At 41.9% G+C, this 17,537-nt stretch overlaps 1 protein-coding gene across 11 annotated transcripts in view; it reads right to left on the bottom strand.

Moving 5' to 3' along the window:
• FRY (FRY microtubule binding protein) overlaps positions 1-17,537 on the bottom strand; it is a 339,974-nt gene that overhangs the window by 74,259 nt on the left and 248,178 nt on the right. For all 11 annotated transcript variants that reach the window (XM_049646775.1, XM_049646767.1, XM_049646768.1 and 8 more), the window contains 7 exons: positions 16,973-17,072; positions 16,508-16,679; positions 10,800-11,056; positions 10,208-10,354; positions 8,697-8,865; positions 7,352-7,442; positions 1,678-1,760 (listed from right to left, as the gene is read on the bottom strand). In XM_049646775.1, coding sequence (XP_049502732.1) covers positions 1,678-1,760; positions 7,352-7,442; positions 8,697-8,865; positions 10,208-10,354; positions 10,800-11,056; positions 16,508-16,679; positions 16,973-17,072 — 1,019 coding nt within the window. The remainder of the gene's footprint in view (positions 1-1,677; positions 1,761-7,351; positions 7,443-8,696; positions 8,866-10,207; positions 10,355-10,799; positions 11,057-16,507; positions 16,680-16,972; positions 17,073-17,537) is intronic.

Raw genomic sequence — 17,537 nt, 5'->3', positions numbered from 1 at the left:
CCAGTGGTCTGAGTTTATATAATGACATAATTATTATTATAATTATCCTCTGAAATTCACTATTTATGTATTTTCAAAATAATTCTTTCTTTATTATAGTGATTCTATCAAATTCTATGTCCAGGAGCCAGAGCAAAGAGGCACACTTTAAAGGAATCAACTGCCAAAGAGGAATATTCCTGACTAACCGGTTAGCAGAGTGGGTGGAGGGGGTGTCTTTCTACTCTGAAGACTGAGGCTCCCCACAAGGGCAGGTGCTTGGACACCGCCCACTTCTGGGATGTCAGGGAAGGGAGTTTCTGGGGGCAAGGTCAGGATTCGCCTCAAAAAGTGACTGTTGGGTCTTACTAATGCACCAAAAATTGAGCAACATAAATCCACAGTCATGGAGTGTTATGTTTTGTTAGTCTTGGCACATTCTGAGGGAGGGGGGTCAGGATTTGACTGCTTCACCTTTTTATGATACAATTTTTTTTGTCCTCAAATTTGAAATATCTCACAGCAACCAGACTTTTCTTGTACCAACAACTCTCCATTTCTCAACTACTACTCTCCTCCTCTGTAAAATCTCGGCCCATCTAAAACTGATGGTCGGTGCTTGGGAGATGCAAATATCCAGTGTTTGGATGGTACAGTCCCCTGATGGGACACAGGAAGAGGTGAAAATACAAACAGCTTTATCTTACCTCAATAAGCAGTTTTATATGGACATAGCTGAAACTTAACCTAAGTTAGAGGATGGTAACTATATATGGATTTTAGACATCCCTTCCATTGGTATTTTCAATGCTGGAGAATTGCCTGTCTGTGCATTAAGAAGCAGAGTAAGGACAGCTGAAATATTCTGTCATTGGAATTACTTAGCTCTTACCCAGTTGGCACATTTTCCATAGAAACAAAACAAATCAAAACAACAGCTACAAAGGTCCTATGAAGTGACTTAAAAAATGAACGTAATTCATGAAATACCACCACATTTACAATTTCCACCAAAACAGACAAATAAATCCCATCAGACAGTTTACTGATTCCCTCACCATACTGAAATGTCACAGGAAGTGTTCTTTGGTTCCAGAATTTCTGTAAATTGTGACCAAATGATACCCTTTACCTGCTCCGTACCCACAGAAGCTGTTCAGGGCTTAAACAAAATAAATGAATGCATTGACCTTTTTGGTTTTCCCCACCTTCTCAGGGTACGAAGAAATTCCTGTGACAATTATATCTCCCAGGTTAGTAATTTTCACTTGGCTACTGAGACTATGCCATTGAGAGGCTCACGGTGAAAACCGATCTCCCCTGGATGAGCTGACACACAGAGCTTAAAGGTCAAATGCTCTAAGATAGGTTGAAAAATTGAGCTGCGACATTTGTTCTCAAATGGACAGTTTCTTACTAGCCTTTCCCCAGATGCATCACCAAGGAAAAAACGCCAGGAATATAAAACTACAGATTTGGGCTGTAGTTTGAGGTTTTCTGATTTTGAGTTGCCCACTGTGGAGTTTGTTTTTACTTTAAGATGCTGACTCTATGCTTACCTGCACAGTCGGATCACATGGTTACTTAACATTTATGGGTCCCTTTTTAGTCATTAGAACAAGAAAAATCAAAACACTCATTTTCTACTCTCGAAATACATGCATTCCGTCTGAAACCCCACATCCTGCTGGTACTTACTTTTATCTTCATCATATGATCCTCCAGAGCTATTGCTGTATCTTGACTCTAGGCGGGTGTGGGCTCTGATGACGTTACTAAACCTTCAAATACAAGAACAACCATCAGAAATACTGACACGTGTGTGTATGTGCTGTTACTCGTAAACACATACTATTATTTAGTGGTTGAGTTTTTGGCAGTAAGTTCCAATGATGCTTTTCCTAAAGAAATCCTGGAAAAATTGTACCCCAAACATTTTGTTTTTCTTGAGAGGGCCAGTAGTCACTCTTGCTCAGGAGCACAGGTTCAAGTCTCGATGAGATCAATATTTTCAGGCTAATATCTGAATTGAACTAGGAGATAGCATTTGGTTAGAAAGAAAATAGCAATGGCACTGAATAATAGGAACCTCTTGTTCACATGGTTGCTTGGCACGTGGTAGGTGGTCAATACGTAATTGCTGATTAATTAGGTCAATGTAGATAGAATTGGAAATATACGAAAATGGTTTCATAACAAATCTTGGGCTTCGTCACCTTTACAGTATCCCTTAAAATGATGTGAAGGTTTTCAGGAAAAGGTCCCTGGTGAGGAAATAGGGTGGGTAGGGTTATACAACTTGTCAAGTGTCAACCACAGGAAGGCGGCAGTAGAAGGATGCTTCTAGTGTCATACTGCCTCTGAGCAGGAGAACAGGTGATTTTAGTACTGAGCTCTCCCTCACTAGCTCTGTGGCCTTGGCCAGGTCCCGTATCTCCTTAGGGATCCTATTTCCACACCTGCCAAAAAGGAAAAATAAACAGTTCACCCTTTATTTCACTGGAATTGTTGTGGGAATCAAAAGAAATAATGCAAGAATGTTTCCCAAGCCGTGAGACATCTGACCATCAAGGTATTAATTATTATATTTCTACCTTGAATTTCTAGAATTCCTTCTCTCTTCAGGGCACCAAAGGCTTTCAAATCAATAGCGTTTTTATTATCCAAAGGCCTATAATGTGGGGCAAGAGTGTGGCTGAGGAGCAGTGTTGATAAAATGTTATGTCTATATTTATTTTATATAAAATGACATAAACAGGTTTTATCTACTTAATATATATGCTGCCAAAGCAAAGAATTAAGTCCATCTAAAAATATCTGGAAAATTCAAACCACAGCAGGTGTGTTCTCCTTCATTACTGACTGGGTGTTCTGCCTTAATTGACCACAGATCAGTGCTTTATTTCCCTCTAAAACACTGGGAAATTCAGGGCTATTGCTATCCTCCAGTGTATGGAGAAAAAGAACATGCTTTAGCAAAAAGTACTGGATGTCCCGTTTAGATGCCTGCCTTGTCCCGGGTATATAACCTCAGAACGTTGCATCAGTGATTTAGATTTACTGAACACAGTAATGTAACAGACAGTAATGACTCTGCTTTTATGCACTTCTTAAATGTATGCAGCAGATTTCTGACAGTCATCTTTCCCCCAGTAACTCTGTATTTCAAACATTATTGTCATAGCTATTGGGCTATTGCTTTGTGAATCCATAAAACAGAACATCTAGGACATCTGCTCAGTCTGTCTACATCAGACCGAACTTACAAGATGAGTAAAGTGACAAGCCTATTACCTTCCAAAGGTGTTCTTTAATCACATTTGTGCTGATAAATGCAACATTAAAAATGGTGTATACAGAGTCCAGATCTCATTCAGCAAAGAACAAAAGCAGAGTAATGAAAAAATTCCACATCTGGAGATTTCCACGGGACAGAGAGCTCAAGAACTATATATGGTATATGTTGGTTTTATAATCATGCTCTGGGGAGACCGGGCAGGAAGAATTATAGAATGGATGACAATCCTTCCCTTTCCCTTTGAGATACATCTAAAGGAGAGTTGGGCAGATGTTTGAAGCTGAGGTGAACAAGAGCAGCAAGCCCCTTCCAGATTGTTCTTACTCTGGAGGAGACCAAAACCATACTGCAGCAAAGCATTAGCTTGACAAGAAAAAAAAAAATAAATGAATAAAAAATAAAAAAATAAAAAGTAAAAACTGGCTCCTAAGTGTAAAATCTGTTATTTTCCTTTGCTTTCCTGGCTTAAAGAAAATAATTTTGGGTCCTGGCTTTAGAGGAATTTGAAGGATTAAGTAGACCAAATGGCCCTTTAATGTCAAAGGTACGTGTCTTAAGAAATATATCATGAATATAGCTCCGATAAGAGAAAAACTAAAAGGACAAAATATTTTTCTAAATTTTTATTCTGCTGACTTAGCTCAAATTAATACTTAGGTAATTTTTGGTAGATTATTAATCTCTATCCCTGTATCAACACAGATCATCGGAACTTTATGCATTTTGAGGTTTATTGCTTTGGTTCTCTATGAAAAACCCTTTCATGGAACTACAATTTTTTTTTTTAAAGTACATTTAAAAAAAAATTTTTTTTTTGTTTATTTATTTTTGAGAGACAGAGAGAGAGAGGACGAGCAGAGGAGGGGCAGAGAAAGAGGGAGACACAGAATCTGATGCAGGTTCCAGGCTCTGAGCTGTCAGCACAGAGGCTGACGTGGGCCTGGAACTCACGGACTGCGAGATCATGACCTGAGCCCAAGTTGGACGCTTAACCGACTGAGCCACCCAGGCGCCCCTCATGGAAGTACAAATTTAAAAAATAAGCTTTTATTAAGGGTTGATGCATTGAAAATACTTATGGAGTTTGGTTCTGCGTATTTGACAAACTGCTATGAACAGCAATTTTAATAAAAATATATTTTCACTTTGTTGTTTGATTAAAAAAAACACCTACATGATAAAATCCTCCTTTGAATTTAGGGTAGTTTCTGTTAGTAGCTTCCAATGAATCATTTTTGCTTATTTTTACACACTGAAAGTTATAAAATTCACCGTACTTTTCTTTTTTACTTTGGCTATTGAAGAACTCAAGGTTAGGTTAGTATTAGCTTTCAGTATTTGTCCTTCATGAGGACTTTTGACACAACTATCTTACTCTCTTCTTAGCTTGGCTCTTATTCTATTGCCCTTGCGTTAACGGTACCATAACCTATCTGAACTTTTTGTTAGTACAATAATAGTATTAAGTATTTCTGCAAGACATCAAAGGACCACTAATCTACCTGTAAAAAACATGGCGTCAGGCCTGTTTCTTTGCAGAACTCCGTGGGGCCCCCTGGATCCCAATAATGTATTTTGGTGACTAGGACCCCCAGGGGTTGGGTAACACAGCACCTTGGTCAGTATTTCTGAGCAATTATGTCTATAGACTCTTTGTCTACAAGGACTATAAAGAAAAGGGTAAGTAATTGTCTTCTGTAATGGGGTTAGGAAGAGGGAGGCAGAAAGAGGGGCTAAATGGAGTTTGGACAGCTTATCTTTGGGGCTGTGAGATTTCTCCAGTTTTCATTCACATACCGACTAAACATTAAAAAATACCCACTATGTGCAACACAGTAGTCTAATCAATGAGGATAGCAATGTGTATAAGAGATATATGGTCTCTGTTTTCCAAGAATTAAAATCGAGTGGTTGAGACAAGCATGTGTACAAGTACCTATAAATCAGCATGACAGGGTCGATAAGGAAGGAAAGGTAATAAGTAGACGAGAGAAGAGAAATGAGACATTTTAGGCTGAGGGCACAGTCTATTTTCATGGAAAAGAGAGAATGCATTAGAGAAATAGTGCAGGTGGAGTATTATATGATCAGTGGAATGGTGGTGGCCTTTGGGAGAAAATATTCATACATGTATGATCACATATATATGACTATATATAAAAATGATCAATAAATCTATACATGAATAGATACAGCATTAGGAAAAAAGTAGATATATATGAATACGTATAAAAAGTGTGGGTACCTAACTACATCAGGCTTTCCAATGGCCAACAGAGATACAGTGTGGGAGGAGGAAAGCAAGACCTAAAGAGAAAGCTTCTATTAGAGGTGTTGCCTGGTCTCAACATTACAGAGATGACTAGCTTAATTTCAAGGGCCACCACTAAAAACTTGGGCAGGACACTCAGGAATCCAAAGGGGCTTCTGTAGTTAGATGTTGATAGACATGCATCACCTTTCCACCCTAAATAAAATTAAGACGGAAAATTCAGTCTAGACGATAAATGATAAAGAATGTTACACTCCAACTAGAAAGTAGAAATCTCTTTAGAGAGATAATGTGATTATTTACCATGAGGAAGTTTTCCAAAGAAGGTACTAACAAATATAGATTAAAAACGTGTTAATTAATAATCTCGTATTGTCACTGATGTATGGAGTATGAAAACCTTTACTTACTTCTGAGAAAGAAAGAAAGAAAGAAAGAAAGAAAGAAAGAGAAAGAAAGAAAGAAAGGCTTATATTAGAGATCTGTAAAGGATGAGGTCTATGATCATGAGCCACTGGGTTTGGGCGTTTAGCCTGAAGCAAAGCTCATATGGATAAGCATCTGCCTGAAGGCAGTGCAGCAACCCAGTCATGAACATACTGAGGAATCTGAGGAGGCCTGAAATGGAAATGAGCCTTCAGAACTCCAGACGCAGTCAGTCTTAGGTCATCGTCTTCCACCTGCAGCCCCTGCTGTATTCTTTCTTTAAAATTGTTTTTTAACGTTTATTTTTTGAGAAACAGAGACAGGGTGCAAGCAGGGGTTGGGGGGCAGAGGGAGAGGGAGACACAAATCTGAGGCAGGCTCCAGGCTCCTAGCTGTCAGCACAGAGCCCGACCCGGGGCTCGAACTCACAGACCGTGAGATCATGACCTGAGAGGAAGTCAGTTGCTCAACTGACCGAACCACCCAGGCGCCCCACCCCCGCTGTATTCTTGTGCACAGGATGAAATCCTGAGGACCATCATGAAGCATCTGAAAGCATTATGGGCTAAGTGGATTATTTTCATTATCTGATCTATTAAATTATCTCCAACCTGAATTTGTGAGTGTTTCTTCCTTGTTACTAATTTCTTAAGTGACAGAGCTCCCTGGTAGTTTTCACTAGAAAATGCCCAGGCTGAGGAGTTTTCAACATCATGAGAATCATCCTAATTTTTATTTTTTAATTTGAGTCCTTTTTATTTCTTTTTGTTTCTCTGCTCCTCACAATTAACCACAGGAAATAGTGATGCAGATTTTATGAATTTATGAGTAGCTTCTAGGCACGGTAAAGGGGCAAGAGAAATATCATTAAAGAGTTAATGTAAAGGGAATAGAGGCTTCTTCTAGCAGGAAAAGGCCCTGTTGTTGGCTAGCCAAATGTGACAATGTAAAGGTGAAATAAAAATGATGATGTTTTATAAGACTCGCCTCAAGACAACTGCTCAATCTCTAAGCAATCATTCCCCAATCAGATTTGAAAATTTCACATGGAAATTCCCTCTAATTCCAGATGGTCTGTGCCCACTAGCAGAACAACCAGTGGTTTGCAGTAAGCCCTGCAGTAAGTGGGATTCAGCCAGCAGAATGACATCCCTCTTAATCTTTGTCTTCTCTGGCTTTTCTCAGGGAGAAATCATTATCTTTAGAGATATCAGAGCAGAATTTGAGTCAGTTTGTGTTTCTAAAGGCAAAGAAGAATTTGTGTATGTGTGTGTGTGCGTGTGTGTGATTTATGAAACACAACAAACTCTTACAGATGCTTTTGTATAGACTGTTGCTGAAAGTTATACTATCTTAAGCCAAATTTGTGCACCAACCTCTCATCCGATTCTTTCAATATCTTGCTCTCCTCAGCATCTGGGAAACTGTCCTGGCCGGCCACCACTGTGTTGCTGCTGGAGGTGGTTCCTGCAGGTAGGATTAGAAGACACTTAGGGGAAAAGAAATGTAGTGGGGGGAGGGTTGAGCCCAGGTCTCAAGTAATTACAGTGCAGGATTTCCTATAAAATCTCATGTTTGAAAGATTCCTTACATCTTCTGTACAATCTCAGACATTCTAAACAACCTTCCAAGCCCACACCACTGAAATGGGAGAATCCCAGACATCTGTTACGGTCAAACCAAATTCCTTAGCTCTCCGATAAAGTGAGGCTACAACATTCTTGAAACCCTTTCTTCCTGACCACTTAGGTAATGAGCTTATTTATAGCGGCTGGCCCTGCTGTTGGCTGCTTTCACATTTCTGGGGCCGGGAGTTATTAAACTAACGTTAGTGAAGCAAGTCCAAGTACCTAGAGTTTCTGATCCCTGGGCTACTGCTTCTCGGTGAGAACACATTCTGGCAGCAGGTGCAGGGCAAACAGAGGGCATAAGAGACCAAGGGACGAGAGAGATTTGAAGGCAGTTATGATATTAGGAAAATCAAAGGGAAGCCGGCTTCAAGGAACTTGAGGAGGGTGTTATCTGTTTCATAAAATGAGGCTGAGAAGCCAATTTATTAGAAGTGATAATACTGTTGAGGGAGCATTTGAGCTAATCCTGGGAGATTATTGGCCAAGAAAATTCCACAGACATAAGAAGGAAGGTCCAGAAATGAGATTCCCAAGGGACTGCTGTGTCCTGCCTGGGATCAGTCTGAAGTGCAAAGCTCTGTGGCTTACCAAGTCCCTGACTGATGGTTATCCTTACAAATGGATTTCATTAAACTCACGATGCTCTTAGGAGTCTCAGCTATTCTTTAAAAAACAAAAAAAAACAAAAAAAAACACTTTTTTTTTTTTTAACATTTATTTATTTTTGAGAGACAGAGGGAGACAGAGCATGAGAGGGCAGAGAGAGAGGGAGACCCAGAATCTGAAGCAGGCTCCAGGTTCTGAGCTGTCAGCACAGAGCCCAACGTGGGGTTTGAACTCATGAACCACGAGATCATGATCTGAGCTGAAGTCAGATGCTTAACCGACTGAGCCACCCAGGCACCCCAGGAGTCTCAGCTATTCTTAAGCCATCTCTTAAATGAAAGTTTAAACAGGAATAAGAAAAAGCAATACACACACACACACACACACACACACTCTCTCTCTCTCTCCTTTCCATTCAGTGTTCCGGGTAGAGGAAAATCCAGGGATCCAAGACAAGATGTCCACCCAGCTGCCCTTCCCCTACCAGAGGCTGCCGCAGAGGCCTTGCTGCTGGCCGCAAAGCGGTAGAACGGCGGGTTGTCACAGTGCTGGACGATGGGATTCACGGGCTCCGTCTGTTGCAGCTCAAAGAGAAGCTCTTCCATGGTTTGAATGGTGTTGTTACGGCACAAGTATATGGCCACCTTTTTGATCTGAGAAGAAACATGGGACACAGGATGTTTTCCAGAGCCTCGCCCGCAAGAATGCTAGACTGTAAGCTGTTCCCTTCCATGAAAGCATCATCCCCAGAGCTACCGTCCCGATAGCTGAACTTCATGGTCTCCCGGCACGAATCGGAGTGTCCGGATTAAAATTCGCCTCCCTTCACACGCATGTCTGATAGGAGTGCGTGTCAAAGACTTTCCCTTCCCTAATGGCCGAGTTTACAAAAGCTGCTTTTGGGGCACATGAATTCTCCCTAAGCTGAAAACTTGCATCTAAAGCCTTACCTAGAAAGCATTTTATTTATACAAACCATGGGGAAAAACGGCTAGTGATTTTTGTTTAGACAAGGAGTCCAGTCCCTTGCTATTCTCTTCTTCCCTAGAAACTAGTGAGTTTTGGTTGTTGGTATGGTTTTAAATTTAAAAACTAACTCTGGATTAAAGCTCTGTCTGATTGTAGCCCTCATTGTCAAACCTGAGGCCGGATGCTGGTGTGGCTTCGAAACAACGGGCAGTCAGAAAATCTCTCAGAAAAACAACCAGCACACAAATGCCAGTTGAGTTATGTTATGGTTTTAAAAATGCTGTTGTTTTGGGGCGCCTGCGTGGCTCAGTTGGTTAAGCGTCCAACTTCGGCTCAGGTCATGATTTCACGGTTCATAAGTTTGAGCCCCGTGTCGGGCTCTGCGCTGACAGCTCAGAGCCTGGAGCCTGCTTTGGATTCTGTGTCTCCCTCTCTCTCTGCCCCTCCTCTGCTTGTGCTCTGTCTCTCTCAGTCTTAAAAATAAACAAAACATTAAAAAAATTTTTAAAAATGCTGTTCTTTTATTGACCATATCATCTTCAAATACAAACACTAAATATTACATATCTCTAGAAGATTTCTCTCTGCCTGTTTCTCTCCTCCCACCTACATTTGAAGAGAAACACCTGGAAACTCAAGATGTAAGAGCATCAAGATGTACACACAAAACATCTTTATGAGTAATAACATGATGCTTTACTGAGTTTCTCTTATGTGGTGGGTCTAATTTTTATAGAAGGTAGCTTTTAGTAACTGTTAGGAAAATATCCACCGCTTAATTCATACATTTCTGTGTCCAAAGGCTTAGAAAGAGGATGACAGAGGGGTCACTGAGACACTGACTGTCGCCTGCTTCTCGGGGGACAGAAGGAAACTTTTATGTAATACCTAGATGAGCTCCTAGGAGATTAGCAGGACTGACAGAAGTTGACGTTCCCATTTTACTCGGTGCAGAGAGCACAGTCCCACTGGCAGCTGCAAATACAATGGACAGGAGCAATGACTCCAAGGGTGAGGGACGCTTACGTAGGGCAAGAGAAGCGTGTCACTGCTCACGCCACACAGGCTGATCAGGAACTGCAGGGTGATCCTCAGGTTGTTGGTCCATTTCTCGTTGTTGGCTAAAGCATTCCAAGCATTTTCCATTTCTGGTCCAGGAACTTCGTCTCCATACTAGAACAAACAAGATAAAAACCGGCCCAGGAGACGTGGGGGAAAAAAAAATGTCAGGAGGCAGAATGTTTGAGGAAAAGTTGTTATAAGGGTCATGGCCATCTCGAAATCCTAAGGAGGGGGAGACGTGGCCACTCCTCAGCAAGATGCCATTTTCCAGCCATTTATAATGCACATACTTGTTCTCATGATTTCTAGTATGTTAGCGTTATCATTTTTATGCATATTATTACTTTTAAAAATTGTGGGAAGATGCACATAACGTACGTTTTTAAGCATACAGTCCAGTGACATGAAGCACCTTCACCCCCGTCCATGCCCTATTTGTGTGACTTTTCACAATAAGTGCCACTTGCCCCGAGTTGGGAGCACAGGGCTTGATTAACCCGCGGGTTTTCCTGGATGACAGAGCCGTGTTACTGAGGCCCGTTTCCTCCGAGTTTACCTTGGCCGTCATGTACATGAGGTTATTCAGGACCAGTGACGTAGCTTCCGGGGAGCCCCAGCCACTCCCTCTCAGCCCGTGTGAAGTGGGCACTTCTCCTTCCCGGTCCTTGACGTCATCGTCTGGGCTGCTGGGGCTTGATCCCGGGAGGAGGAGCCTGCTGTCCACCAGCTCGATGTTGTGCAGCCAGGGCAGCAGGTAGGTGAGCATGATCTGACGCCCGTTTGGGTGTGTCGTGGGAAATCGCTGGCTTACCTCTGGAGAGAGTGGCAGTGACCAAGGGCCACATGTTATCTCATCAAAGTAAATATAGATCTTAACACCAACCGACAGATCGGACGGTGACTTCAGTTTACAAAGCATTTTCACGTATACAGCAGCTCCTCCAGGCCGCAAGATCTTACAACTGAGGCTCGCCCTCAAGCCTCTCGCCCCTGGTGCTCTGCGGAGGCTCGTGGGAGCGCACAGGGGGGAAAGCCTGGGCTTGGTCAAAGTGGACTGGGGTGGAAGGCCTCATGAGTTCACACCCACTGCTACGGACGACGTGTATCAGAGCGCACAAAACAAGGGGCTCGGAATCAGAAGGACACGTGATGAGGTCCCAGCGGCTCCGCATTACCAGCTGCATGAAATTCTGTGTTAGTTATTTAACCTCTCTGTTCCTCAGCTTCCTCATCTATACAATGGGACCACATAGGTGGTTTGGATCCAATCCCATGGTCTTTTATATATTAAAAGATATAAGGTATAGTATATGCTCAACACAGTGCTGGTCATCTAGGAGGCTCTTAATAAACTGTGGCTAGGATTCTTATAACAATTACTGTCTTTCCACTATACCAACATTTCACCACGTGTCTTCTATGAACTCTCAGCTGTAAAAGTGAGAACGAAGCCACTCCGTGGACTCATGTTTGTGGCATCAACCTGAAAACTGCCAACTGTGTGGAAGCTGTGCGCTCAGTGTCGCACTTCATTTTATGAAATAAATGATTCGAAATGGTAAAACGGTGCATCCAGTCCAGTGATTTCAGCACTCTTTTCTCTGAGAGCATTTTGCACTGTTTCACTGCCAGTAGCATTTAATTTTATGACCTGAATAAGCTTTCTCCGGAAATAAAAGCACAGCATTACCTATCTGCTGCAAGCTGCTTGCCATCTTTTATTTCTAACATCTAGAGGAGAAACGGTTTGATCCTAAGGGAAATTCGCGAGCATGGTCTGATGCACTTGTTATTATCCAGTGTGGCACGTAATCTCATTTGGAGAGTTTTTGGCTGCTAAACAATAGAACAACACAGATGCCAGGAATTAAACCAAGATAATCCACTAGATCCCTGAGACGGTAGCTTTAATTGATTTGGCCCTTTTTCCAAAAATTGTAATTTTTCTATGGTGAACACTACGAATATATTTAATGCTGTGCTGCAATAATGAGGGTGAACAGTTATGTTTTACATTGCTTAAAATTTCAAAACTTACTTAATTTCGAAACTTTACGGATGTGACAACTGATACCATGAACTTGTCTGACACATAGTCAGATCCTTAGAAAACTGGAACACTTATCTATTCAACATACTGGGCCTTTTCTAGGTCAAGCCACTGTGCTAGGCACTACGGAGCCAGCAAGGATTCAAGATTCAGTTCCTGTCCCTGAAGAGGAGGCTCTGAGACAGGTGGCTCTGGAGCAAGGTAGAAAGTGACAAATGACACAGAAAGGAACAAACAAGAGTGCTCTAGGGGTTCAGCGGAGAAAAAGGACTTCTGGCTACAAAGATTCACTTGCATGGCAAAAAACTACAGGTAAGACCTTGGATTGCGAGTAACTTGCTCTGTGAGTGTTCTGCAAGACAAGCAAACATTTCTAATAAATTTGAACTCAATAAATGAGCGACATCTTGCAATATGAGTCGTACATGACGCTGAATGGCACATGACCACAACTGAGCCAATGGTTCTCCTAATTTGCTTTGATATACAAGTGCTTTGGATTATAAGCATGTTTCTGGAATGATTTATGCCCGCAAACCAAGGTTTTATTGTATTTTAACCTGACTAGAAAGGACTGAGACTTTGGAGAGGAATAAATCCTTCCAGTGGGAGCGACAACTGCCATTAAGAATACTTGTCGTCTTTTAACAGTGGCAAAGAAACCTATTGTCTTTTTTGTAGCCATGATTAGTTTGTAGCCATGATTAGCTTCTAACACATCACATAATTTGCTTATTTATGATGCTTATTGCATCTTGTCTGTCAGACGTAAGGTCAGATGGGGGTGTGTGTGTCGGGGGAAAGTCTGTCTAAAGTATCCCACACACCTAGATCAGGGCCAGGATTGTAGAGATCTTTCTAAAGGGAAAAGAGGATGAAAAAATGCCACAGACATGGAAACAACTCCCATTCACCCCTCCAGAAACAAACTTAAAAAATGTGAGACGATGTTAGTGGGCTGCTACGTACATTTTCCGGCTTCTGTGGGAGGGCCTTGAGCAACTTGCCTGGCTACTTACAAGGAATTAACTCATCTGAAATTACAGGCAATAAAACTCTCACCACAGGGTTTTCAGTAGTAAAAACAGTAAAAGTGAGAGCTAGAAATCTCTGTAACCTCCTTATTTTTCCACGTCATTAAACAAAAAAAAAAGCTATTCCTCATAAATCAAAATAGCCGAAAGGTTAATTCTTGAAAAGGTAGACTGAACCTGCTTGCAACTCATTGTACGAGCTTCTTTTGTTTTTAAACTTGCAGTACTATTTACTTCCTCTCCCCTGATTTGTCCACCCTGTTACCAGCTTCTTCCTCTCAGCCAATAAAGCTCCAGTCCTGCTCCCCCTCAGGCTCTGCATCTGCTCTATCCTCTCGTTCCTTCCTTCTTTCCCAGCCAAGCCACTGAGACCTGGCTTCTGCTGCTACTTCTCCATGGAAACGATTGACAGTTACCAATAATTGTGAATCGTGAACTGTGAAGTCCAGAGGGTAATGTTTAGATCTTACCTCCTGGGAGCTCCAGTCAAGGCTGTGGACTGCTCACCTCTGAAATCCGTTCTTCTCTAGGTTTCCATGAAGTTCACTTTCTAGGTGTTCTCCTTCCTCTCTGAATGGGCCCCTATCCCCGTCTGTTCCCTCACTCTTTCTGGGCCCAGACCTTAGAAGCTGGGTGTCTGGGTGCATTCTTGAGCCCTCTGTGCTCTCTCTACTCATGGTCACATCTGCTCTCTTGGGTCTACCCCTTCTATTCCTCAATGAGTCACTAGCAGCGGCCCTCCCTTCACACCAGTCTGTCTCTACATAGGAATGTCTGACAGACACCTACACTCAACATCCCTGGCTGAGCTCATGATCTCTGCCTTGCCTTACCTCTCCTTTTCCGTGGATTGGCTCTCAAGGTAGGGTCCTCACCCCCTACCTCCCAGATACCATCCCAGGGATTGCCCTCTGTCTACCCTGCCTGGTAGCTCTTGACTCTGGGCTCCCCTTTCCACCCTCCTGGACTTAGTTCAGGCCTCCGTAATTTCCTGTGTGGACCACCGTCATTTTTCCTCAGCTGATCTTCTTTGTTTAGACTGGATGTTCTTTTATCCACTCTCCACACTGCAGCTGGTCTTTCTAAAATGCATTCTGATCTTGTCCTCCTCCCTTCTTGTTTTAAGCTGATCAGTGGCTTCCAGAACCCCAGCAGCTTGCTTGGATGCCCTTCCTATTCCCAGGGCTCTGAGGGTTTCAAGGAACACCTAGAGATAAGTGGCCTACAAACTCCTTAGGGTGCAGTACAAAGCCTTCCAAGATTTGACTTCTACCTCTCTGTCTGTCCATGACCATCTATAACTTCCCCTGTCCTTGCCTGTTATGTTAGCCAAACCGACCAACATATAATTTCTCAAATACAGCACGTTATTTTAAACCTCTAGGTCAATGCATGTGCTATTTTCTCAGTCTGTAATACCCATCTACTTGCCAACTGTAATGTCAACTACTTGTTTGCTTTGCAAATTTCTACTCCTCTTTCCAACTGCAGCTGAGACACCAACTTCTCTGGGAAGTCTTGCCTGATACTCCTGGTCCAATAATTGATTATCCCCTTATCTTCCATCTCATACACAGAATGTGCTTTTTTTTTTTTTAATTGCGCTTGCTGCTCTGTATCCCACTAACCATATGATTACACATCTTTCTTTATTATTAGACTATGACCCATTGATGGAAGAGACACTCTTTTATTTACATCTGTGTTCCTATGACCCAAACACAGTGTCTGGCATATAGCTAGCACTCGAATCTTGGTTGACATAAATAAAATTAAATTTTAGTTTTCCAAGAAGAGAACCAGTTCATCAAGAAGGCTTTTCTGGAGTCCCTCCACTGTTGCAGGCACGAGGCAAGGATATGACTAACTCTGCTGCAGATGGATGGAGAGGTTCTCACGGTAGAAGCAGATTTTCAATTAGGTCTTAAGGAAGACTGGAGTTAGGGAGAGGGAGAGAAGGGCCATTTCCAGCAAAGGGAAGAGCATGCACAAAATCAAGGATTTACAAAATGGCCTGCGATGTAAGGGATCAAGTGAAATGGAAGCAGAAGGTTCCTGGATGAAAAGGTGGAAAGCAAGGAAGTTTGGAAGAGGAGTTTTTTGTTTTTTGTTTTTGTTTTTTGTTTTTTGTTTTTTAAATAAGTGAAGGCGTTCCTGTTATTTAACGTCTCTAAGCCTCAGCATCTCGTCCGTAAAATAAGAAGGATGATTATGGTGGTAGGGGTGGTGGTGGTAATTCCACACCAGGACGAGGCTAATTGCTTGGCTTTTATCAGCTTATTTTAATCGTTGCACCCTCTCAGGTAGTTATTACTGCAGATAAGGAAACAGAATTTAGAGGTTCTGTGACTTGCCCAAGGTCAAACAACCAGTGAATGGCAGGATCAGGGATGAACCCTGGCTGTCAAGCCCAGAGCCCCTTTCTAACCGGTACTCGTGGGGCTGTAGAAATCAAATGATAAAGGAAGTGTACATAAAGTGCTTAGTATAGAGCATGCCATATATTAACAACCCAACAGATGGAAGCTGTTATCATCAGCAGCTATTTTTAGGGCAGCTAGGGAGAGACGTTTGAGTGGAGGAATGCTAAGCATATTTGGTTTTATGTAGCAGGTGGATTGCACTGTTGAGGACCTCATGCAGGGGATGCTGGGACAGGAATGGAAGATTATGGCCTTGCCCTTCCCTTTCCGCCATCTTTGAGCCCACTGGGAACAGGCCTCCTAAAATAACAAAAGTGTCTGGAAGGCGGTGGCCCAAGGCCATCTTTTCTGGTAATACTAGGGGTCGCCGGAACCAGAGGAAACACACAACTCTTCTTAAATTTAAGGTGTTTATGCTTGAGTTGTAACTGAATTCTATCTAGGCAAGAGATACTCATATGCATACAAAGCAAGGAACAACACAGCGACTCCTAGTGGCAAACCGAACAAGCCCAGAATAATCTGGGGAAAGGTAACTCTTGCTCATGGAAAGAGCAGCATGGTTCATGCCAAATTCCGAAGCAGCCTTCCTGCTAAGACCACTGGACACAGAATCCATGTGATGCTGTTCCCCTCAAGGATTTAAACTTATTGAAAAGTAAGTGAGCAAAAGCATAGGTTTGTTCTCTTGTAAAAAAATAAAATAAAGGGAAGATTACTTTGTGCAGAAATGATCACACAGGTCATTGCATGGTACCTGAGAAGAGTGGGAGGGTGAGCTCGGGGTACATCCTGGCCAGTTCACATGACAAGAGGGCTAGTGACACACTGTAGAGGGGTGGCAATGGGCCGTGCGTTCCATAGAGAATACTTCCGGGTCTCTGTTCAGCGACCTTCTTTGAGTATACAAAGAGCTTTGCTTCAAGGATCTACAAAGAGGTAGGAAAGTGAGACACGGTATGAAAAAACATTGGCTGGCTGTCTCAGGAGTATTTATATTTAATCAAGTTTCATAGTAACAAAACAAATGAATGCGTTTTAATATAGTATTGAAGGTAAAGCATCAGTTAGTTCCTGTGTTCACAGAAGATTATATAATTGTTTTCTACTTTTCATATCCGCCAGTGATATACAGGAATAAGCAGCAATCCAGTTATCAACTACCCTTTCTATTTTTTTGTGCTCAAGGATGGAAGTTTGTATGTAAGTAAGTGATACGTGCCTGCATGAGCTGCATGGAGATTTCATAAATCTCTCTGTTGGTGTCAGAGGCCTTGAATAGAACAAGGTTTAACAATGTCACTATGTCGAAGGGATAGTTCCTAAAACAAAAACCAAAAACCAATCAGCATAGTTTACACGACAGGCTGGTTAACAATCCTGATAACATTGATTCATGTTAACAATCATGATAACATTGATTCATGATAACATAATCATGATTCTAGGTGACAACTGACCTCAGTCACACTTACTAATGACACTTTCATGCCCATTTGGGCATTTCCTCTGCCCCTCATTCTTTTGCTGTTTATTAGAAAAAGGGAAATTGCTCTATTTTTGTTTAAAATTCAATATTGTTGCACCCAGATAAATGAACACACAAAAATCTATCTCACGTAAATAGATTTTAATGATAACCAAATAAGAATGGAAAGAACAGAAGGTATCTCTACATTTCTCAGTAGCTCACTGATTTAACATTTTCATTCAATCCATTTAAATGTAGTAAACACCCAACATATACCAGGAACAATTGCACAGTACTAGCGATACTAAGTTAGTAA

Source organism: Panthera uncia (assembly GCF_023721935.1).
Source record: "Panthera uncia isolate 11264 chromosome A1 unlocalized genomic scaffold, Puncia_PCG_1.0 HiC_scaffold_16, whole genome shotgun sequence".
Classification (NCBI taxonomy): Eukaryota; Metazoa; Chordata; class Mammalia; order Carnivora; family Felidae; genus Panthera; species Panthera uncia.
This window is presented reverse-complemented; position numbering and strand designations above follow the sequence as displayed.